This window comes from Haematobia irritans, chromosome 2 (genome assembly GCF_050003625.1).
Source record: "Haematobia irritans isolate KBUSLIRL chromosome 2, ASM5000362v1, whole genome shotgun sequence".
Lineage (NCBI taxonomy): Eukaryota > Metazoa > Arthropoda > Insecta > Diptera > Muscidae > Haematobia > Haematobia irritans.
In genome coordinates, this window is record NC_134398.1 from 44157256 (window position 1) to 44184026 (window position 26771).

A 26771-nucleotide genomic window follows, 5' to 3' on the forward strand; every position below is an offset into this window, starting at 1 on the left:
TTGCATCCAAATTCAATAATGTTGTCTTCCAAAAAACAATATGTTATTATGTGACCATATAATATGTTTGGAAGCATTTTGCACCCAAAAATATTATATGCTTAAAAAAAATTCTCCCAAACAATATTGTGCTCAAAATTGTATTTATTTATTTATATGTTTTCAATCATAATGAATTATGAAATTAAACAGGTAATATAGGTGCTAACAACATAGGTTTTCGACCTGAATGCTCAAAATTTTGTTTCTGACCAATTGTATATTCCCCGACATCTTTCTCACTTCCACGAGATTTTTTAGTTCTTAGCACGTTTTTCTGTAATACAAACATTGTAGAAGAAATTATTCAATTTTATGATTTTTTATTTTATTTTAATTTTACCTTTTGCCGGACGGGGATTCGAACAGCGGACCACACAGTTTGTAAGGATCAAAGAAGTAGCTGATCAATTGCCCAAGGAAAAATAAAATGTTAATTTTGTAATAACAAGCAACAACCACCAACTTAATTCAATATCGCTCCCTGTTAAATAGCGCTCCAAGCTACTAAACACATATATGTTTATAGGCTATTTCTAAATTAATATATGTTTGCATTCAAGCATATTATATTTACAAACATTTTATGTCCCAAACATAATATGTTCTAACATATTAACATATATGTCCCAAACATGTTATACTAGTTTATGAACTTTATATGCTTGCACTCAAAAATATTGTGTTTAAAAATTTGTGTTCCAAACATATAATGTTTATAGCCAAACATATGAAAAACAGTCATTTTCAACCGTGCTAGTGCATTAGCCGACTTAAATTTAGAGTCTATAGATTTGTAGAAGTCTATCAAATTCTGTCCAGATCGAGTGATATTTAAATGTATGTATTTGGGACAAACCTTTATATATAGCACCCAACACATTTGACGGATGTGATATGGTATCGAAAATTTAGATCTACAAAGTGGTGCAGGGTATAATATAGTCGGCCCCGCCCGACTTTAGACTTTCCTTACTTGTTTTCTTCTATCAGAGGGAGTAATTTCGTGGGTCCTAGTTAAAAAGTACACCAGGGCATAAAATTTTTGTGTGAATCTCAAAATTTGTAATATAATTTAGTTCAATTTTCGCACGAGTTAGTTCTTTCTTGCTATAGTTTACTTTTTTCTGTGTATACAGACATAAAAAACCCTCTAGTTCAACAAACCGCAACTCGATCTAGAGGGTTTCTTCCCATGCAAGAAATATTAGAATTCAGAATTTATTGCCAATTTTGATATTTGAATTTATAACTAAAGGCGTTTTCGTTTCGCAAAAAATATGTTGCCTTGATGTTACATTACTTGTTTCCTCATTGTATTTTCCCTCAAATTAAAGTGTCATTCCAATGTTATTGTTAATTCATAATGTTGTGAGGTATTAAGGATCCAAAATCTATGATAATTTCCTTCACATTTGGCAATCAATTTCGAGAATGTTGCACATTTTTCCCCAATCGAAATCGCCATAAAATAAATTATTTCCTTTTTTCAAATGCTATCCATTAACTCAAGTGTAATTATTACTTTTCTGAATTTCAATTTTGAGTGAAAAAAAAGCCCACGTTTCGAACAAATTAAATAAACGGTCACCTACATGAGTGGAGAACAGACAATTAGAAAGCCATAATACAAGTTGATATGCATGAAATGCTTCGTTTAAATTAACACGTACGATTTCATCCTACCGGAAATGATGGTTCGGTATGGTGATATATTTTTTTTTTTTTGACCTTTGACTTATTTGCAAAAATAAAAAAACAAAATAATAATAAAATGGAGAAATAATTTTCCCCCATTTCACTACATACCCTTAATCTGGCTGCTGTTAATATTTGCTTGCACGTTATCGGATGAACAATTGCAAAATAGCGTTCCATGCAAATGACGACCAGAATAAATATGGAAGCCGTATAACTGAGAGATTGAACGAACTGATACATGCGACACAGGAATTCACCAAACACCCAGCTGAAAAAAACAGAAAATTGAAATGGAATATAAGAGAAAAGAAGTTCAAAAAAATGTAGTGGCAAAAACAACTGTGCATTTTTTTATAGGAATATAAAATCGTTAAATCGTTTAAATTTAATATTCAATTTTTTTTTTATTGCAGTGGCTATTAATTGTTTATTCGACCCACTCTATTGATCCTAGGCGGTTTATTTTTTTCAGTTAGTCTCTTATGACACACGTTCCAATGCACCAGTATGCACAATATCCTTGACATCTATCTTTGTCTATTGATTACATGCTGTTACTAATTAAATTCTAATGAGCTGGTGATAACCACTTGAAAAGGACAAAGGATGCCAAGATTCTTCTGATCAATTACATGGCGTCCATTTACTGGCATCAGCATGAATCATCACCATTGAAATTATCCTAATTAAAATGTAAACAGAAAAGTCCATATCATATGACGAATTCAATTAGCATTAGACCATCAAATACTGGCATTGTAAAATAGTGCAAAATTTTAATATATAATAAAGGGTGGTTAAAATTTCAAGGGCCCATGTTGATTTTGAATAAAACACAAACTATTTAGGAAATTATTGTAATTTTATTTTATTACTAGCGTAACCCGGCCCGCTTCGCTGCGCCTTCCGAAGCATATTTGGAGGAATATTTTGCGTTAACTTAGTCAACTATATCCTTCGTGTTGAAAACAAATTCGAAAAGATTTGAATTCTTTTAAACAAATCGGACTACTTGATTTTTTGTTTATAGGTACAAATACGGCGGGACAGGATGTATCTTCTTCTATATTTCTTGTGAATTTTAAGTGTGGTTTGTCAAGGAAAGGTATCCTTCTCCTCAACATATCTGAAAATTAAGCACTATATTATAATAACATACAAAGAATTACTGTTTCCCATCCAATAAATGGGAAAAAGCAAAAATAGTAAAAAATTTTACCACATTAACATTTGCTAAAATGTTGGAAAATGATGCACCCTCTACGTTGGCTGCCAATTTCATGTAAATTTAAGTTCTGTACTAAAAAGAAGTCTGGCAGAAGCCTGTTCAAAAATCATAAAATTATGTACCGAGTTCCCATTTACGGACAACCCTCTACTTTCAATTTAAGAAAAAAAAAAAAAAAACGGACAAAAGGGAACCCTCCCCCCACCTTCGCTCCACTCCGACCTGATATCGGACTATCACGTACCCTATATTCGCAACCACTCAATGGTCCCTATAAATTCTATCGAAGTAAATCGACAAAGTTTATTTCAATTTTCCCCTTCCCCAACCAGATATCGAAAAATCATATAGTAATTTAAAAATCATGTATAAATTTAATCACCTCCTGCCATGTTCCCTGTAAATTTCAAGTAGATCGGAGATGTTTAAATTTTGCTCTATTGTTTTAAAGGGACGTCAGCACACCTAACCTTCCCTGAAAATTCTTGAAACTTTCCTTCAAGTGTGGGGGCAAGGAAGGTTGCCTCTTCGTTCATAACCTTCCCCCACTGCCTATGTAAATTTCAAGAAAACTTAAGAATTGTTGTTTTTTTGCAGTTTTAGAGGGGATCTCCTCCCCGACTAAATACCGAAAAGTGATGTACCATATCTTTTGTAAACGTCCCAGAAAATGTCAAACAAATTATAAGCCTAAAAGGGCGGCCTCTCTTCCGTCCAAATATCACAAAATCAGGTATCAACTATTAATATCGTAACCTCTCCCCAGTCCTCTGTAAATTTCAAGTAACCCGGTAAAAGTTTAATTGTTTCTCTGTATGCACTTAAGAGAAGCGGATGTCTCCCTATGCCCTTTTATTTTTATTAAAAATAATCGAGAACCTGATATAAATTTCATAACCCATTTTTTCCGTAAAATTTCAGTCGGGGGAGTTTAGTTTTGTTTGTACTTTTAAACAAAAACATTCGGGCAAAGGGGTGGTCCCCCACCCCGACCAAATATCGGAAAATAATGTAGCGGATTTTTGTCTAGATGCCAACCCCAACATTCAATGAAAATTTCAAGCAAATCGCATAATTTTGTTCCAAGTTTCAAAAAGTAGGGCAAGGGGGAGGTCCCCCTCCCCATCCACATATGAAATCATCGGGTACCCCATATTAATTCCATAACCTCACGACATGTTCTCTGTAAATCTCAGATAATTTAGAGAATTTAAGTTTTTTCACTGTACTTAAAAAACAGTCGAACAAAGGGGAGGCCCCCCTCCGCCACCAAATATCGAAATAAAAAGTAGCGGATCTTTGTCTAGATGCCAACTCCAATCTTAAATGAAAATTTCAGGCAAATCGGTCAACTTTGGTCCAATTTTCAAAAAGTCTGACGAAGGGGAGGTCCCCTTCCGCGACCAGGTGTCAAAAAATGAGGTACCCTATTTTCACCACATGAACGCCCCCTACGATCTCTGAAAGTTTCAAGTAAATCGGTTCAGCCGTTTCGGAGCCAACTCGGAACATACAAACAAACAAAGAAACAAATAAACAAACATAGATTGAATTTTATATATATAGATGATATATTGGTATTACTCAATTATGTATGGAACAAAATATCGGCCAAATGGACGCCGCGACCTCGGTGGCACACCCCCATCCGATGGTCGAAATTTTCGATGACGCTGAGGCATAATGGAGGTTCTATGCCGTTAATGTGCCGAATTATCTCATTCTTTAGCTCTTGAATTGTTGCTGGCTTATTGACGTACACCTTTTCTTTCAAATAACCCCAAAGAAAAAAAGTCCAACGGTGTCAAATCACATGATCTTGGCGGCCAATTGACATCGCCATTACGTGAGATAACACGGCCATTGAATTTGTTGCGCAAAAAAGCCATTTTTTCGTTAGCTGTGTGGCAAGTGGCACCGTCCTGCTGAAACCACATATCGTCCACATCCACACATCTTCCAATACGGGCCATAAGAAGTTCGTTATCATCTCACGATAGCGAACACCATTCACAGTAACTGCCTGACCTACCTCAGTTTGGAAGAAATACGGCCCGATGATGCCGCCAGCCCATAAACCGCACCAAACAGTCACTCTTTGTGGGTGCATTGGTTTTTCGACAATCACTCTCGGATTCTCATTCGCCCAAATGCGGCAATTCTGTTTATTGACGAATCCACTGAGGTGAAAATGTGCTTCATCACTGAAGATAATTTTCTTCGAAAATTGATCATCCACTGTTGCCATTTCTTGGAACCATTCTGCCCATTCACAACATCCATGGTTCAAATTGAGTAAGTCTGAAATAAAGAAATGTCAAATAAAATTCGGAAAAAACTTGGCGTTTAGGTGTGGTTCACATTCAACATCGGCCCTTATAATTTAACCACCCTTTAGGAGGAATGGATAAGTCATCCGGTAAAAAGTATGAATTTTAAATAATTAAAATTTCCCTATTAGGTTACTCTAAATTTGAATTTAAAGTATTCATTTAACAAGTACATACGGCAGTAAGTTCGGCCAGGCCGAATCTTATGTAACCTCCGTCATGCATTGCATAGAAGCTTCAAGGAAAGACTGTCATCCACAATCGAATTACTTGGGTTGTGGTAATACTTACAGATGACAAGGTATTTTAACACTTCTTAACATCGTCTTCTAAATTGTAAGTTAGTCCATACGTGGTACATATTAGACAAAAAAGATATATATATATAGGTAAGTCTACAAATAATTACGAACCGATATGAACTTTTGCGCAGTTATGAAAGAGCCAGAATTTAAATATGGGTGTTAAGCATGGTTGCCTTGTTAGACATGGTTGTTAGTGTCCATATACTTACACAAAATAAAAAATTTCAACTGAATCGGATGAAATTTGCTCTTCCAAGGTGCTCTAATACCAGTTCTGGGGATCGGTTTATATGGGGGCTATATATAATTATGGACCGATATGGACCAATTTTTGCATGGTTGTTAGAAACCATACACTAACACTACATACCAAATTTCTACCGGATCTGATCAATTTTGGGTGTTAGGCATTGTTGCCTAGTCAGGCATGGTTGCTAGTGTCCATATACTTACACAAAATAAAAAAATTCAACTGAATCGGATGAAATTTGCTCCTCCAAGATGCTCCAATACCAATTTTGGGGATCGGTTTATATGGGGGCTATATATAATTATGGACCGATATGGACCAAATTTGCATAGTTGTTAGAGACCATGTACTAACACCACGTACCAAATTTCAACCTGATCGGATGAATTTTGCTCCTCCAAGAGTATGGACCAATTTTTGCATTGTTTTTAGAAACCATATACTAACACCACATATAAAATTTCAACCGGATCGAATTAATTCTGCCCCTTCAAGAGGTTGTTAGAGATCATATACTAACACCATGTACCAAATTTCAACCTAATCGGATGAATTTTGCTCCCCCAAGAGGATCCGGAGGTCAAATCTGGGGATCGGTTTATATGGAAAATATATATAATTATGGGCCGATATGGACCAATTTTTACATGGTTTTTAGAAACCATATACTAACACCACATACCAAATTTCAACCGGATCGTATTAATTCTGCTCCTTCAAGAGGCTGCGGAGTTCAAATCTGGGGATCGGTTTATATGGGGGCTGCATATAATTATGGGCCAATATGGACTAATTTTTGCAAAGTTATTGGAGATTATATACTTACAACACGTACCAAATTTCAACTAGATGGGACGAAATTCGTTTCTCTAAGAGGCTCCGCAATCCAAATCTGAGGGTCCTTGTATATGAAATTCGTTTTCTAAGAAGCTCCGCAAGCCAAATCTGAGGGTCCTTGTATATGGGGGCTATATGTAAAAGTGGACCGATATGGCCCATTTGCAATACCTTTCGATCTACATCAATAACAACCACTTGTGCCAAGTTTAAAGTCGATAGCTTGTTTTGTTCGAAAGTTAGCGTGATTTCAACAGACGGACGGACGGATATGCTCAGATCGACTCAGAATTTCACCACGACCCAGAATATATATACTTTATGGGGTCTTAGAGCAATATTTCGATGTGTTACAAACGGAATGGCAAAGTTAATATAACACCCATCCTATGGTGGAGGGTATAAAAATTATATAATTACCCAATTGGCTAACATCTCAAGGCTCCAATATCCATTACAAGTTAGCGTATAAAACCCTCCCCGGGACAGATTTTTTTTGTTGGCGAGCCGATCAACTTCGATCTAGCAGGTTCTAATATAGCGCGCAAACTGATCAACCCCGATTTGATTTCTTGAGTATCTAACCACTGTAGGCAGCCCGATTTATTTTCAGGCTCAGTTAGACTATTCAGTTCATTGTGATATCACAGTGGAGAACTTCCCTCTTATCACAGTGTGCTGCCCGATGTTATGTCTAGCTCAGTGACAAGGGACCTCCTTTTTATAGCCGAGTCCGAACAGCGTTCCACATTGCAGTGAAACCACTTGGAGAAGCTTTGAAACACCCAGAAATGTCACCAGCATTACTAAGAGGGGATAATCCACCGCTGAAAAAATGTCTCCTGTTCGGTCGGAACTGGGGTTGATCCTACGACCCATGTATGCAAAGCGGGCATGCTAACCATTGCACCACGGTGGCTCCCCTGTTTGGATGTAGCTTCCATATAGACCGATATCGCGATTTGACATCTTGAGGCCAAGAAAGTCATTTGATTCGATTTTTCTAAAAGTGGAAATTGAAAGTTTTTCACTAAAGGGTGATACGGTCAAAATTTGGTCAAGGGAAAACGCGTGTAAATCGGTGAAATCGTTTATTTAAAAATCAAATTAAATTTCTTTTTCAAGTTCAATTAGTATAAAATTCAATAAAAATATTCAGTTAGGCTTTCGCTTTTCCAAATCTGAATTTCCGGGCCTCACGCTTGACACCTGCCATCAGATTTTGTACAGCCACCTTGTCCACCTTCTTCGCCGCAGAAAGCCAGTTTGCCTTGAACTGCTGCTCGTCCTTAGCAGTTTTTTTGGTCTTCTTTAGGTTCCGCTTGACAATAGCCCAGTATTTCTCAATTGGGCGGAGCTCTGGCGTGTTGGGAGGTTTCTTGTCCTTGGGAACCACCTGCACGTTGTTGGCGGCGTACCACTCCATGGCCTTTTTACCGTAATGGCAAGATGCCAAATCCGGCCAAAACAGTACGGAACAACCGTGTTTCTTCAGGAAAGGCAGCAGACGTTTATTCAAACACTCTTTCACGTAAATTTCTTGGTTGACAGTCCCGGAAGCTATGAAAATGCTGCTTTTCAAGCCACAGGTACAGATTGCTTGCCAAACCAGATGAAAAGTCTTAAAATATTTGTTAGACGTTCTTAAGGCAACTGCAATGCGCTAAGGCGTCTGCTAAAGCGTATGGCGCAGACAATCCAAAACACGGTAGCGTTTTTGTTTTTCTTTTTTTTTTTAATTCGTGACCATTCCGTTTTCAGATCATGAACGTTGTTGATGTTATGACGCATGGTGTCATTTTATCGTTGTCAGATTGATACCATCTGTACACGTATGTGTTGAATGGACCGTTTTCAAACGTTAACGCCATTCATGATGCATAAGGGTATAAGGTCCATAAATAGCTATGCCAACATTGGTTTACATATAAAAGAACCATTGAAATCTACGGAGCTACGGTAACATTATTGAGATATTGGAATTGGCTGACAACTGGGTCTAGAGATCCACCATGAGATATACTCAGGTGTACTGTTCCAGCACGCATACTTTTGGCTCTCTAGTTCCACTGAGATCTTCATATACACAGTTTCTTCACGGAAATCTTCAGGTGTTTAGTTCCACCACTAGATCAAAGGATCTACAATTCCAATGCTGAGCAATTCAGTCGACTGTTCCACCAAATATGCTTTTGGGCCTAGAGTTCCGTCATGAGATATTCAGATCCACATTTCCATCACCGAGATTTTCGAATCGACTGAGGCGTTCGGGTCGATAGGTCAACCAAGATCGGCTTTTACATACCAGTACCACAACGGATGAGACTAGACTAGGTCTAGAGGTCCACCAGGATAGAGTGTTAGACCGCTACTATCTTCGGATTGATTGTTTCACCACGAATACCTTCAGACCTACAGTTACGTTGTGAGAACATCGGATTTACATTTATACAATAAGATCTCCGAACGGACAGCTGAACCACTGTGATCTTCGAATGGGCACTGAGATGACCGCATTACATGTTGCATCACTGGGATTTTCGCATCTATTTTTCCAACACTGAGTCTTCGAATCTACCGTTCCATGACAGAAATCATCGAATCAAGTAAAACGTTCAAGTCTAGAAGTCCATTACTTTTATCTTCGAATCAACTGTTCCGCCAAGGATACCTATGGGTCTACAGTTCCGTTATGGGATCTGCGAATCTTTATTTCTACCATGAGATCTTCGAATGGACAGTTCTATCATTGACATATCTTACCACTGGGATCTTCACATCTACTTTCCCACCACTGAAATATTCGAATCTACAGTTCTATGACTGAGACGTTCGGATCTAAAGGTAAACAAAGGAAGGGCTACAATTTCACTACGGACATCAACTACTCCACTACTTAGACCTTCGGGAAAACACCATCACTGCCGAAATCTTCGAATCTAAGGATCCTTCATGGGCTCGTTGATTCAACAGATACTTCATCGAATCTTCGAATCAACAGTGACTGAGACGTTCAGGAAGAGAGGTCCAACACTAAGACCTCCGGGCCTACGGTTCAAACACGGATCTTCGGATCTACAGTTCAGTGAATGAGACCGCTGATATCTTCAGATTTACAGTTCCATGACTGAAACGATAGGTTCTTTCATTGGGATCTTCGGACCGACAGTTAAACCACTGAGATATTCGAATCGAGTGAGACGTTGAAGTCTAGGTGTCAAGGTGTCAAGGTACAATTCTAGGACTGAGACGTTCGGGTCTATAGGTACACCAAGATAGATCAGTTTCAGTTTCATTACTTACACATTCGGGCCGACTATTCCACGACTAAGACCTACGCGGACATCTTAGAATCTATAGTTCCGTGAATGAGACCGCTCAGATTTTCAGAATTAAGATTCCATGACTGAAACGTTAAGGACTACAGGTTCCTAACTGAGGCCTACGGATCTACCGTTTTACCACTGACATCTTCGAATCCAAAGTTCCATCACTGAGATCTTCAAATCGAGTGAATCAGGGCTAGATGTTAACCACGATCGGCTGTTCTATTACTGTTATCATCGGATCGACTGTTACACCAAGGATACCTATGAGTCTACAGTTCCGATATGAGGTCTCCGGATCTAAATTTCTACCAACACTGAAATCTTCGGATCTACAGTTCCACGAATGAGACCGCTCATATCGTCAAATTTACAGTTCCATGACTGAAACTTTTGGGGCCACAGGTTCCCAACTGAGGCCTTCGGGCATACAGTTCTACCATTGAGATCGAATCGACGAATCTACAGTTTCTTCGACTTGACCGAAACTTTCAAGTCTTGATATCCATCAAGATCAGCTGTTCCATTTCTGTTATCTTCGGATCGACTGTTCCACCAAGAATACCTATGGGTCTACAGTTCCGTCATGAGATCTTCGGATCTACATTTCTACCCTGAGATCTTCAAATAGACGTTTTCACCACTGAGATGACCAGATGACAAGTGGCACGACTGCGATCTTCGCATCTACTTCCCACAAATGAAATCTTTAAATTTGCAGTTCTATGACTGAGATGTTTGAGACTATAGGTACAGATATAGAGACCAGCGGACTTACAGTTTCACCACTGACACCTTCGGACCTACTATTCCACAACTAAGACCTGCGGAAGAACGCCTTAATTACTGAAATCTTCGCATCTAAATATCTTTCATGGGATCCTTGAATCAACATAGTCCTCATGGAATCAACAGTGACTGAGACGTTCCGGAAGAGCAGTACACCGCTGAAACCTTTGGGCCTACGCCTCCTATACGGAGATCTGCGGATCTACAGTTTAATCAATGAGACCGCTCAGATTTACAGTTCCATGACTGAAACGTTAGGGACTATAGGTTCCCAACTGAAGCCAACGGACCTACAATTCTACCACTGAATCTTCGCATCTACTTCCCACAAATTAAATCTTTAAATTTGCAGTTCTATGACTGAGATCTTTGAGTCTATAGATACAGATATAGAGACCAGCGGACCTACAGTTTCATCACTGACACCTTCGGACCTACTATTCCACAACTAAGACCTGCGGAAGAACGCCTTCATTACAGAAATCTTCGCATCTAAATATCTTTCATGGAATCCTTGAATCAACATAGTCCTCATGGAATCAACAGTGACTGAGATGTTCAGGAAGAGCAGTACACCGCTGAAACCTTTGGGCCTACGGCTCCTATACGGAGATCTGCAGTTTAATCAATGAGACCGCTCAGATTTACAGTTCCATGACTGAAACGTTAAGGACTATAGGTTCCCAACTGAAGCCAACGGACCTACAGTTCTACCACAGAGATCTTCGAAGTACCCCAAGATAAGTTTACCACTGACACATAAAGTTCCTTCAGAGATCATAGCTTCGGATCTAAAGTGACATGACTGAGACGTTTAGGAAGAATAGCCCACCACTGAGAAATTCGGGGTTTCAAGTTACAGTTCCCTCTCTGAGTTCTTTGGATTTACAGTACACCACTGAGACGTTCAATGAGACGTCCACCATCATAAGGGTCCACAATTGAGATCTTCGGATCTTCAGCTCTACCACCTAGACTTTAGGGCCTACAGTTCCACCAGTTAACTCTTACGATTAATTTATCCTTTCAGATTGCCTGTTATTCTGCTAAGATCTTCGAATCGACTATTTCAGCACTAAGATTTTCTTAGTTATGTATGGAAGCCAGGGAGGTGATTGAACTATCCTCTGGCTGTCGTTAGATCGACTCTCCTTCTTGATATTCTCAGATTTCTCAGTGGTGGGCTATTCTTTCAGATTGCCTGTTATTCTGCTAAGATCTTCGAATCGACTATTTCAGCACTAAGATTTTCTTAGTTATTTATGGAAGCAAGGGAGGTGATTGAACTATCCTCTGGCAACTATAAAAACCACGATTAAGTGTAGGCTGTCGTTAGATCGACTCTCCTTCTTAATATTAGATCATATTGTACGACAGATTTGGTCATTAGATGGTCAAATATTCTGTTGCTAATTTATTTATATCTATCCATATGAGAAATCATAAAACTAAACGTCATTTCTTAATTGAAGGATATTTCTTCACATCTTATTATTTTTGTTTTCAAATTTATTAACACTTCAAATGTTATATTTCAGCACTTACCTGTCTATCAAATAAAGCGATAATGTTTGCATAACACAAAAGACACCAACACAAAAATCTGCCAAAGCCAAATTGGCTAAAAAGAAATTTGTTATGGAACGCAAGCGACGAGATAACGTTACCACCAGTATGACAAGTAGATTGCCTGCAAATATAAGACAAGATACGAAAAAGTGATATGAATAAATAATGTTGTAAAAGTGCCCAATATTTTCGACAGGATAATGGAAAATGAATTACTAGAGAAGAAATACGAGTATTCATTAGATTAAATGCAACGAATCCATTTAACATTCACATAAAAATGGGTCATGAACATCTAAGTGTTACTGAAATGGAAATATGAGTTAGGTTTGTTACATTTACAGTGAACATTTTCAAAAATGGACAGCTACAGTCGGCGCAATTTTGTCCACATTTGGGAGTCGTCCACTTATAAGAGGTTAATTTTAATGTGATAGTGAAAGATCTTACGAGCAAGGTCTCTTGGATAGGTTTCCACTTTTCAGAGTGTCCAAGTTTGAGACGTTTTCTGATGAAATATCTTTGCAGAAATTTTTTTTATTTTAATATTTGCTACTTGTTACTTGGCGTCCATTGATGACGTTATAACAAATTATTTGATTTGGAATAAATCACAAAAAGTTTTCCCAACAGAAAAACCTCCATTCCTTGTAACACTTCAATCTCTATCAATGAGATGGCTAAACTATTTTTCACATTCAAAATGACTGAAAGCCAAACCGTGCAATAAATACTATACAATACAGCATTTACACTTGTCTAACTATTCCGCAAATATTGCCTTCGCCATCCCATTGTGTTCATATTTCGCCACAGTCCTTTTTTCCATTCTCTTATCGTATGGACGTTTTCCCTTCCTATCAATATCAAATTTAATTAACTACAGTTATCACCAGCTCCAATTTTTTCTCCCTTTGAAAAGAAAAAAAAACTATTTCACAGCCATGATCCATGACACCTTTCCCATGCACAAATTCCTCTTAATCCTTTTGGAAAGGCCTAATGGAATTACGAAACCCGCATTTTTACATTGGTCACAGAGAAAATCAAATGTCCTGTGACAACAATCTCTAATCATCAGTATCAAAAAAAGGCACCACCTTGAATAACAAAATGCTCCTTTGTGGTATGCGAAGAATATGGGTAGTTGGATATAGGGGATTGTAATTCCTACCATATAATTTCTCTTTTTTTTTTGCTGAAATTCGTTTTTGCACAAACCATTCACACATGGTTTTATAGAGCTCCAAAATGTGCGAGGACTGGTTAAGCCTCACAAAAAGACGACGATGCTTTTCCCTTGTCGTTTTGAATGAAAAATATTTCATCATGAGATAGATGCAGTGATAGACAGGATCGAAGACAATGGCTGATAAGCCTATAGACTATGGAGCTGCCTACTGGGATAAATTGTCTTAGACATCAACTCACGAAAATGTATAACACTGCTTTAGACTTTAGAGGTAGAGGATGCGAGGAAAAAATAAAACGGCATAAGAAAAACGATATAATAGAAAATCATTGCGCATTTGCTTGAAGTTTACCGATATCATGGACTGTGGATACAGAAGTTGAATATCCACTTTTCCTCTAATCGTCACAAAAAACAATTCCCACTTCTCTAGTTTTTGCAAATCGAGTAATACATAGGAACGTGAAGTTTGGGATCTCAAAAGTCCTAGATCTGTTTTTGATTGAGAATTGATGTCTTTACTAAACTGTAGGTAATCGGCTGTTGATCAGATAGATTTTCTTAATAAACGTTGTCTTCCAATTCAAAATAATTAACAAATTATTCTCCTAGAAAAAGTAGATCCGAAGAACAAAGTGCTGCTATTGCTGGATTCAAAGAACTCAGTGGAAGGACCGTAGATCCGAAGAACTCAATCGTGGAACAGGTCCCAAGAACTCAGTGGGAGAACCATATTTTCGAAGAACTCAGTGCGCGAGCTGTACATCCGAAAATTTAAGTGGGAAACTGTACATCCGAAGATCAATGGAGTATCAGATATGAAATGGAGGAACTGTCGATCCGAAGAACTATGTGGTTGATTATAAATCCGAAGAACTCAGCGAGGGAACAGTAAATTCGAAAGACTCAGTGAAGAAGCTATGGTTCCGAAAATCTCAGTTTGGTAAAGTGCAGGTCCATAGGGCGATGGGGTACCAGATATGAATTGGAGGAACTGCAGTGGTTGAACTGATACGATGATCTCAATGGAGGTAGCGTAAATCCGAAGAACTTTGTGGTATAAGATCCCAAGAGGTCGGTTGAGGAATTACATATCCGAAGTTTTTCAGCGGTGGATTATCCCACCTCAGTAATGGTGGTGACATTTCTGAGGGTTTCAAAGCTTCTCTAAGTGGTTTCACTTCAATGTTGAACGCCGTTCGGACTCGGCTATAAAAAGGAGGTCCTTTGTCATTGAGCTTAACATGGAATCGGGCAGCACTCAGTGATAAGAGAGAAGTTCACCACTGTGGTATCACAATGGACTGAATAGTCTACGTGAGCCTGATACATCGGGCTGCCACCTAACCTAACCTAAGAACTCTAAATGTGAAAAACTCAGTGGAAGGAATGTATATCCAATCTCAGTGAGTGAACTGTAGGCCCAAATATCAATGGAGTACCGTGAAATGGTTAGACCAGTACGAAGATCTCAGTGAAGGAACTGTATATAGGAAAAATTCAAAAGTGGAGCTATAAATTTGATTAAACCAGTGTATGGACTGCATATCACATGAACTCGGACCCGAAGACCTCAATGAACGGTAAATCTGAAAAACTCAGTGGAGGAATCATAGATCCCAAGAACTTCATGAAGGAAATACATAGACGGAAAAATGCTAAAAAAATAGCTAGAAACAAGTATATACGGCCGTAAGTTCGGCCAGGCCGAAGCTTATGTACCCTCCATCATGGATTGCGTAGAAACTTCTTCTATACACTGCCATCCACAATCGAATTACTTAAGTTGCGGTAACGCCTGCCGATGGCAAGGTATCTTAAAACCTCCTAACACCATCTTCTAAATTGTATGTAAGTCCATACGTGGTATATATTAAATCAAAAAAGATCGATCCAATACGTATATAATTCAGTTTGACAAAGTAGACATAAAATTTTGACAAAATTTTCTACAGAAATAAAATTTTAACAAAATTTTCTATAGAAATAAAAATTTTGACAAAATTTTCTATGGAAAGAAAATGTTGGCAAACATTTCTACAGAACTAAAATTTTAACAAAATTTTCTATAGAAATAAACTTTTGACAAAATATTCTATAGAAATAAAATCTTGGTAGATTATTTTTGGCTCGAGTGGCAACCATGATTATGAACCGAATAAAATTTGAACAAAATTTTCTATAGAAATAAAATTTTGACAATGATGAAAATTTTATGACAAAATTTTCTATAGAAATAAAATTTTTGACAAAATTTTCTATACAAATAAAATTTTGGTAGATTATTTTTGGCTCTAGTGGCAACCATTTTGGTATGGTTGTTAGCGACCATATACTAACACCACGTTCCTAATTTGAATCGGATCGGATGAATTTTGCTCCTCCAAGATGCTCCGGAGGTCAAATCTGGAGAACGTTTTATATGGGGGCTATATTTAATTATGGACCGATATGGACCATGTTCCAAATTACAACCGGATTGGATGAAATTTGCTTCTCTTGGAGACTTCGCAAGCCAAATCTGGGGATCGGTTTATATGGGGGCTATATATAATTATGAACCGATGTGGACCAATTTTTGCATGGTTGTTAAAGACCATATACCAATATCATGTACCAAATTTCAGGCGGATCGGATGAAATTTGCTTCTTTTTGAGGCTTCGCAAGCCAAATCTGGAGATCGGTTTATATGGGGTCTATATATAATTATGGACCGATGTGGACCAATTTTTGCATGGTTGTTAGAGACCATATACCAACATCATGTACCAAATTTCAGCCGGATCGGCCCAATTTTTGCATGGTTGTTAGAGACCATATACCAACATCATGTACCAAATTTCAGCCGGATCGGATGAAATTTTCTTCTCTTTGAGGCTCCGCAAGCCAAATCTGGGAATCGGTTTATATGGGGGCTATATATAATTATGGACCGATGTGGACCAATTTTTACATGGTTGTTAGAGACCATATACCAACACCATGTACCAAATTTCAGCCGGATCGGATGAAATTTACCTCCCTTTTAGGCTCCGCAAGCCAAATCTGGGGATCGGTTTATATGGGGGCTATATATAATTATGGACCGATGTGGACCAATTTTTGCACGATTGTTAGAGACCATATACCAACACCACATACCAAATTTAAGCCGGATCGGATGAAATATGCCTCTGTTAGAGGCTCCACAAGCCAAATCTGAGGGTCCCTTTATATGGGGGCTATACGTAAAAGTGGACCGATATGTCCCATTTTCAATACCATCCGACCTACATCGATAACAACTACTTGTGCCAAGTTTCAAGTCGATAGCTTGTTTCGTTCGGAAGTTAGCGTGATTTCAACAGACGGACGGACGGACGGACATGCTTAGATCGACTCAGAATTTCACCACGACCCAGAATATATATACTTTATGGGGTCTTAGAGCAATATTTCGATGTGTTACAAACGGAATGACAAAGTTAATATACCCCCATCCTATGATGGAGGGTATAAAAAGCTAAATTTTTTTGTATCAAAAGTCACATTTTTGATTGAAATTTAACAAACTTAAAGGCTTTATTTCACTTACAATGCATATTATTTTCATTTTAATTCCACTTCTGTGAGACTGTAACAATATCTAAGGCATATTAGCTCTGTTTGCGTATTCGATACATTTTGATTACTATCACAAATTTTTTACTGGAAGTCCTTCGTTTTGTGGGAGCTACCTTCCCAACACCTCTATTTTATTTACTTGTTATTTTAAAATATTAAATGATCTAAGCATGATTTGGATTTGGTAAAAAAATGATTTGTCATTTTTTTAAATAAAATTTTAGTTTGGATTTGAAATTGTGAAAAATTCGAAATACATTACTTTTATTTAAATTGTAGAAAATACCTATAGTTTACATTTCCCAGTAAAAACATTTTCCTTTTCTTCATGAGCTATCAAAGTGCTTTAAAAACGTGCTAACGCCAACTTAAATTTCCAAATTCAGACTCGACTTCAAGTAGAAATTATTGTATATATACGTTTTTAAAATAAAGTGTTGAAAAACATCTTCAATTTTTGAACGCTATTTTGGTTTGTGGTTAAGATGCATTTAAAGACTATTTCATTAATTCTTCCTTCTTTCATGAAAACATACCCATTTTTAAGTTGAATCACTTAATTATAAGGACAAAACGACTTTATCGTCTTTTGGACAAGGAAAACAGTTTATATAAAAGAAATTCACAAATGCTATTATAACCAAAATTCGCGTTCGTATTTTAAGGAGACGACAATATTTTTTCAGTGCACAAATCTATTCACATCTACTATTTTAATTTAGTAATATCGTAATAACTTTAGAATATTATAATAACATAAAAAGGATAAACGAGTCAAATGCTAATATTCCCAATAATTTACTGACAGTTTATCTAACAAATTTGTATGGTAATAGTAGATTTAAAGTTTACGATAAATTTTATGTATATAATGAAAAAACTTTACAACAAGGTGTATTTGCTACAAAAATGCCCGCATAATGGCTGGACTCATTATTAATGTTTCAACTGAGCTTTGAAATATGTGGAAATCCTTACACTTGCAGCAAGGCTTAGATAAAAACGCCGATTTATCCATATTTCAATAGAAACATGTCGAAAATAAAAAAAAGCCAAAAATAGCTAAAAGGGTCATGAAAAAAAGCCAGAAAAAAAGCTAAAAGCTAAATGCATTTTTTTCCCGCCTAACGTCTTCAAAAAAGCCAAATCTAACGGGAAAAAAGCTAAATTGGCAACGCTGATCCCTAGAATTCAGTTGGGGGAGTATAATTTCAAAGAACTTAGTAGGGGAACCATAGGCGGGAAGGCTTCAAAAGTTATTTAGCTAGCTTTCATAATTTAACACTGAATTGCAAGCAGAATAGTCGAATTGTCGCGTTTGTGGTTGAGCGCAGTTGCCGGATCCTAAGTAACTCTCTACTAAAAAATATTTAAATAAATGCATGAATGGACTGTAAACCTTGTAAATGAAATACAGAAAAAAGCGCAATCGCTGAATTGTTTGTTTTGTAAATCGGCCATTTTCTCGTAGTAGATTGCTGATATTGAGGTCGCTAGACTACAACACCATATAACAATATATAAGTCTAACAACTGCCGGTTACAACCAATTCAAGAATTTCCTCTAGTGAAACACCAGTACGTTTTTCGTTCACACAAGAGTACCATTCTACCCAGGATGATTGGCAGACTAACTATGTTGTGCCTTAGTTGGAGTTCTTCAAAGATTTCCATGCGACTTTCAACTTCCTTATACACTCTATCACAATGGACTGACTAGTTTAAGCGATCCTGACAATAAATTGGGTTTCCACTTTAACATAATACACTCTAGTGCAGTTTTCTATGGCAGCCAGACAACCTTACATCGAGATCAAAGGGAGGAGATTTTCTCACATTCAGGCACTTCATCACACATTCAGAGACTTCTTCCCGAATAAGAACTTTCGGCATTGTGCCCAAAAATTCTCGTCTATGATTTTACGGTCTTAGGCTAAATAGACCAAAATGGACCCCGACGTTTACATTTCGGCTGGACTATTCCCTCTATCTATAAAGAATCAATAAAAAGAAAATCAATATGGGTAGCTTTGGTACGTAAGAAGGTCCCGAAGGAAATAATTCATATCATCAAAGCTATGTACACAAACGTCACGCTACACGTACGTCACAATGGCACAATCAGTGACCCATTTTACATAAATGCGGAAGTAAAACAAGTTTCGCCACTACTGTTCAGCGTTGCCAGAATTGTTTCACAAAAAACCGCTAGATTTGTCCAAAAAACTAGCCAAAAAAAGCTAAAAAATTTTAAAAAATAGCTAGAAAAAAAGCTAAATTTTTTTGTATCAAAAGTCACATTTTTGATTGAAATTTAACAAACTTAAAGGCTTTATTTCACTTAAAATGCATATTATTTTAATTGTATTCATTTTAATTCAATTTCTGTGAGACTGTAAGAAAATTTAAGTCATATTAGCTCTGTTTGCGTACTCGATACATTTTGATTACTATCACAAATTTTTACTGGAAGTCCTTCGTTTATATTTCCTAGTAAAAACATTTTTCCCAGTAAACTTGCAATTGCCAGCTGGTTAATCATCAACAAGTCCAATGTGCGATATATTGCATAATGTCACATAGAACTGCATTAGAAAATATCAATATATTTCGTTTTAACTGAATTAATGATAAATTCGTGATCGTGAACACTTCTCCTAATTTTACCCAAGAGAATAAAACCCATTCTAACTGTCTTGCAAGTTTATATTGAATAACTTTTTTTTCGAAAATTTCCCATACAAACCTATTGTTGTCCAATTTTCGTAAATGTAAATCCATTCCATTAATATATAGCAGATTTGTTTTGATCCTATCACTACGAATTTTTTCATTGCATTTTTTGATGTTAAAAAAATAATACCACATTCAAAACTTTATTTCCTTAATTATTTCTATATTCTGTTCCAAAGATTTTGTACACTAAGGATTTTGGTATTGATTCCGAGTCAAATTTGAATTTAAATATTCGTTTTTTTTTCAGCTTTTTCTTCATGAGCTATCACAGTGCTTTAAAAACGTGCTAGCGACAACTTAAATTTCCAAATTCAGACTCGACTTTAAGTAGAAATTATTCTATGTATACGTTTTTAAAATAAAATGTTGAAAACCTCTTCTATTTTTGAACGCTATTTTGGTTTGTGGTCAAGATACAAAAACTCCACAAATTTAAAGACTATTTCATTAATTTTAAGACCTTTTTAGAATTGACCCTAGCTTTCTTTCATGAAAAGATACCCATTTTTAAGTTGAATCACTTAACTATAAGGACAAAAAGAATTTATCGGCTATTGGACCATGAAAACAGTTTATATAAGAGAAATTCACAAATGCTATTATAACCAAAATTCGCGTTCGTATTTTAAGGAAATGAAATCTTTGGCCTCACCACAATATTTTTTCAATGTACAAAGCAATTCACATCTACTATTTTAATCTAGTAATATCATAATAACTTTAGAATATTATAATAACATAAAAAGGATAAACGAGTCAAATGCTAATATTCATAATAATTTACTGACAGTTTATATAAGAAATTGAAATATGTGGAAAACCTTATTTTGGCAGCAAGATAAAAACGAAGTTTTATCCATATTTCAATAGGAACATGTCGAAAATAAAAAAAGCCAAAAATAGCTAAAAGGGTCATGAAAAAAAGCCAGAAAAAAAGCTAAAAGCTAAATGCATTTTTTTCCCGCTAAACGTCTTCAAAAAAAGCCAAATCTAGCGGGAAAAAAGCTAAATTGGCAACGCTGCTACTGTTTGCAGTAGAGCTCAATGATATCATGTTTAACTTGTTTCAACAGAACAGAGGGAACATGCATTGGAGCCTTGAATACCTAGCGTACGCGGACGATATCTGTCTACTATCCCACAAACACTCTGACATGCAGATTAAACTAAAGGACCTCGTCGCCGGTCCACAACAAGTACGCTTGAAAGTGAATATTAGCAAAACCTTCGCGATCAATCTTCGGATAGCAACTTCACCATCTCCAACCAGCCCATTTCATTTATGAACAACTTTTGCTATTTGGGTAGTTTCACGTGTAGTGCTATTTTGGTAGTTTGATGTAAATAGGTTAGGTGGCAGCCCGATGTATCAGGCTCACTTAGACTATTCAGTCCATTGTGATACCACATTGGTGAACTTCTCTCTTATCACTGAGTGCTGCCCGATTCCATGTTAAGCTCAATGACAAGGGACCTCCTTTTTATAGCCGAGTCCGAACGGCGTTCCACATTGCAGTGAAACCACTTAGAGAATCTGTGAAACCCTCAGAAATGTCACCAGCAATACTGAGGTGGGATAATCCACTGTTGAAAAACTTTTTGATGTTCGGTCGAAGCAGGAATCGAACCCACGACCTTGTGTATGCAAGGCGGGCATGCTAACCATTGCACCACGGTGGCTCCCTAGTTTGATGTAGACAACCGGCTGAAAAAAAGCCAAATCAGCATTTGGCCGACTTAAGAAAATATGGAGAGCAAGAAAAATAACACAACCCACTAAAGTAAAGATCTTCAACTCATGCGTGAAATCCATACTCATATATGGTAGGTTAGGTTAGGTTATGTGGCAGCCCGATGTATCAGGCTCACTTAGACTATTCAGTCCATTGTGATACCACAGTGGTGAACTTCTCTCTTATCACTGAGTGCTGCCCGATTCCATGTTATGCTCAATGACAAGGGACCTCCTTTTTATAGCCGAGTCCGAACGGCGTTCCACATTCCAGTGAAACCACTTAGAGAAGCTTTGAAACCCTCAGAAATGTCACCAGTATTACTGAGGTGGGATAATCCACCGCTGAAAAACTTTTTGGTGTTCGGTCGTAGCAGGAATCGAACGCACGACCTTGTGTATGCAAGGCGGGCATGCTAACCATTGCACCACGGTGGCTCCCCTCATATATGGTAGCACATAAACATCAATCTTTTGTAAATAAATGCCTTCGTACAATCTGTGGTATATTTTGGCCCGACACACTAACAAATGTAGATCTTCCTACAAAAGTTAATGAAGAACCAATTTCAAGACAAATCTCTAGAGGCACATGGAGAAGAATTGGGCATTCACTACGAAAACTGGCGAGCAGCATCTGTAGTTCGGCCCTGGAGTGGAATCCTCAAGAATTGAAAAGGCCAAGGCATCCAAACAATAAAAGATCCTTGTAGAAGTCCTATGCTCCCAATAGGAACAAGAAAGGAAAAAAAATGGAAGGAACTAAGGTATCTGATCTGAAGAATACAGCGATGAGGTTATATATACGGCACCGAGACGGCTTCATACTCGAGCGACTAAGAAGACAATACTCCCCTATGGGCCGATCAATGCTGTCTTTGCAGGAAGACCAACTTCAATTAGTGAAGACAAAAGAAATTTACCTATGAAGACATAATCTTATTTAGAAAGGAACTAAGCTAATTTGGTTATCTGATCTGAAGAATACAGCGATGAGCTTATATATGCGACAACGAGACGGCTTCACTTGGAAGCGGTTAAGAAGGAAATACTAACCGATGAACCAATCAGTTTTGTCTTTGCAGAAAGACCAACTTCAATTAGTGAAGACGAATGAAATTCACCTATGAAGACAAAATCCGATTCAGGAACTAAGCTAATTTGATCTTCTGATCTGGCGAAAACGGCGATGAGGTTATAGAAACGACACCGTGAGGGGTTCACATGGAACCTGTTAATTGCCAATATTAACCTATGGGTCATTCAGTGTTGTTTTTGCAGGAAGGCCAACTTCAATTAATAAAGACCGGAGAAGGTTATCTATATACACAAATTCGGTCCAATACCAGCTGCGAAAGCTCTAGGTATTTGATCAGCTATATCTACCGTGCTACTGAATTCTAAGTTATCACGATGAATACCAGAAATGTATCAATCGCTTTACATCGGGAATCTTCTTCAAGCCTATTCTTCCAATCCAATGGTTTTAACTCTTCAATCCCTTTGGAAACACACCAGTTAGGCCAGCCCGATGCCTTGAACTGAATGTTGATTCTAGTAATGTCATTCAAATTTGTCACAATCGCATTATTTCTTTCTTTTCATTCGATATTAGATCGCTAACTCAAAACTAATTGGACTAACTGAAAGCCCTGTCGACGATTGTATGCAAATTTCCACAAATATTTTAGTTAAAGAAAAATAAACCATTTCTAACGAGGTAAATGATCTAGTATTTCCAGTACCAGCTCCTATGCTATTTGTCTCTTTAAGTTCCAAAAAAAAAACCCTATAAAATATCCTGCCTCAAGCTTCCAACTTTAGCCATTCTAAGATAGCAAAAACTTAAAAAAATTATTTTACAAAGGGTTGGCCATAAAACACTCAGTGGTTCGGATCAGTGCCTCTGCTGTAAATCTCCAAGAATAATGCACCACCAAACAAATGTATCTTGACAGTTGGGTTGCCTAGGGCCTTGTTATGACCAAAATACACCCAGCATAGTGGGTATTGCGTACAGATAAAAAAACCCTCTAACGAAACGGATATTGCATTCACGGTGGAAAAACTCAAGCTGATTGAAGTATGTCAACCATGGAGGCAAACAAAACCAAAAAGAAAGAAGACCAGCTTGAAAGCAAATGCTTTATCCTGTGCGTGAAACGGTGGCAAAGGATAAGGAACAAAGCATTCTGGACAACAATGAAAAAATCTCGAATGAATGATTACGTGAGTATAGCCATTTTGGAAGAAAAATGTACGAAAATAATTAAGGCAATGGACAGCGAAAATATTGAAACAAGGCCATAAAATGTCAAATCGTTTAGTTTTGTCAGTTATTTATGACTCATATAAAATGGAATAGAGTCCAATCCAGGATCCCTGAGAAATGGTGTTTGTGGAAATTATTAGCGTACACTCCATTTGTAAAAGTGAAGTGGCTAATTGTATATTCCTAGCGGAGAGAAAATAAAATACAAACGTGTTTGACAACTTCCAAATTCCAATTTGATTTTTGTATATTTCTATACGAATTTTCTACAACTCAGCATACCAAAATCAGGGACGGGTGGTAACTAAATAGAAAAGAAGCGTTTATGAAAAATTTAAACAAAATTTAGGATATGAATTAAAAAATGTTGTGATATTTTGCCAAACAATTTTCTTTTATATAATTTTTAATGCTTTCTAACGCTTGTTTGAAACGTTTGACCTCAAATATTTTCAAAGTTCACCAATGTGGTATCACAATGGACTGAATAGTCTAAGTGAACCTGACACATCGGGCGGGCACCTAACCTAACCTAAACATTTTCAAAAATTCGCAATTTTCTAGAATGGATTTAGTATTTTTTTTTTTTTTTGACAAAATTTTAATATTTTGTAGCATTTTATTAATTCCTGATCTGTTATTAACCTACTTGCAACAAACAAAATTAAAATTCCTCATTAAAAATATGAAAAAAGCAGTCACAAAAACGTTAATTAAAAGAACTTAATGTGCAGATAAAATAAAGAATTTCTTTATGTTAGGAGGAGAGTTTTGCAAGTACTTTTAAAGATGTGCCTTTAAACCAACTTCAAAATTTTTTCGCTGAGAAGTAATACTAGTACGAACCAAGAAGTTTCTTCACTTGCATGAAAGTGGCAAATTTTCCCCGATGAGAAGCCATACTAAGTAAAGCAGATTGTGAAAAAACAAATGATCGGGCTTACTTGCCAAAGAGGTCGATTGAAAATGTACCCTTTCGATTGGACCCCAAATCTCAAGCGCCAAGTGTGGACACCGCAACGGCCGATGGTCACTCCTCGCTGGTATTCACCTCACATGCCCCTTTGGATTTTAGATAAAATCTCTTCAAATATAGGCCAAGACTTATTTTGAGTATTTAACATCTTTAGTTTAAAGTTTTTATACCCTCCACAATAGGATGGGGGTACATTAACTTTGTCATTCCGTTTTGTAACAATTGCTCTAAGACCTCATAAAGTATATATATTCTGAGTCGTGGTGAAATTGTGAATCGATCTAAGCATGCCCGTCCGTCCGTCCGAACGAAACAAGCTATCGATTTGAAACTTGGCACAAGTAGTTGGTATTGATGTAGATCGGATGGTATTGCGTATAGCCCCCATATGAACGGACCCCCAGATTTTACAATTTCAAGCAAAACGGATAAAAACTACGGTTTTTAGAATCCCAAGGAGTTAAATAGGAGATCGGTCTAAATGGAGGCTATGCCAAAAACATGAACAGATACGCACCATATTCAGCAGATCTATTGTAATCCTTAAATACCTCTCACTGAAAAAAAAGCATACTCGGTTCCAAAGATTTTGTCTTTACTATAAAAAATTTGGTATTGATTCCGAGCCAAAGAAGCGGAGAATACAAGTAAGGATACTTTTAAGACACAATTTTCTTTTAAATTTAGGTTTTGTGTACTTGCTTCTAGGAAGCAAATTTGAATTTTTCGCTTTCTCAGATTTTTTTCTTCATATGCTATCAAAGTCCTTTAAAAACGAGTTAAAGGCAACTTTATTTTCCAAATTAGGACTCGACTTCCAGTAGAAATTATGCTATGTTTGAAGTAAAAAACTTCTTTAAAATAAAGTTTTGAAAAACATGTCCTATATTTGAACGATTTTTTGCTTTGTAGTCAAGATGCAAAAAGACAACAAATTTAAAGACAATTTCATTAAATTTAAAGAATTTTTCTGAATTATTAAAGCCAAGTTGACCTTAGCCTATAAATTTTTTCTTTCATGTTAAGATACCCATTTTTAAGTCAAATCACTTAATTATAAGGACAATACGACTTCATTGAAAAGATTATCGACTTTTGGACAAGGAAAATAACTTTATTTTAGAGAAATGCGTCTTCTATGCTAAGTAAAATTTGTATTCGTATTTTAAAGACATGAAATCTTAGACCTCACGACAATATTTTTTTCAGTGTAGATTTCCAATTTCAGGAATATTCGAAAAAACTACGGATTCTAGAAGCCGAAGCGGAACCCCAAAGAGACGCAAATTTCATCCGATCAGTCTGAAATTTGGAAAATGGTGTTAGAATATGTTCTCCAACCAACATTCAAAAATTGGTCCATATTGGACAATAATTATATATAGCCACCATATAAACCGATACCCAGATTTGGCTTGCGGAGCCTCTAATAGCAGCAAATTTCATCCAATCCGGCTGAAATTTGGTTCATGGTGTTGGTATATAGTCTCCAACAACCATGCAAAAATTGGTCGTCATCGGTCCATAATTCTCTAGCCCCCATATAAACCGAACCCCATAATTAGCTTACGGAGCCTCAAAGAGACGCAAATTTCATCCGATCCGGTTGAAATTTGGGACATGGTATATGGTATCTAACATTCCAGCAAAAATTGGTCAACATCGGACCATAATTATATACAGCCCCCATATAAACCGATCTCCAGACTTGCCTTAAGGAGCCTTTAAGAGCAGCAAATTTCATCCAATCCGGCTGAAATTTGGTTCATGGTGTTGGTATATAGTCTCCAACAACCATGCAAAAATTGGTCGTCATCGGTCCATAATTCTCTAGCCCCCATATAAACCGAACCCCATAATTAGCTTACGGAGCCTCAAAGAGACG

General features: G+C 36.9%; 1 protein-coding gene across 1 annotated transcript in view; it reads right to left on the bottom strand.

The window, feature by feature from the left end:
• Positions 1–26771, bottom strand: part of TrissinR (Trissin receptor) — a 160881-nt gene that overhangs the window by 123330 nt on the left and 10780 nt on the right. The window contains exons 2-3 of the mRNA XM_075293908.1: positions 12351–12495; positions 1849–2008 (exon numbers count right to left, since the gene is read on the bottom strand). Of these exons, the coding sequence (XP_075150023.1) occupies positions 1849–2008; positions 12351–12495 (305 nt within the window). The remainder of the gene's footprint in view (positions 1–1848; positions 2009–12350; positions 12496–26771) is intronic.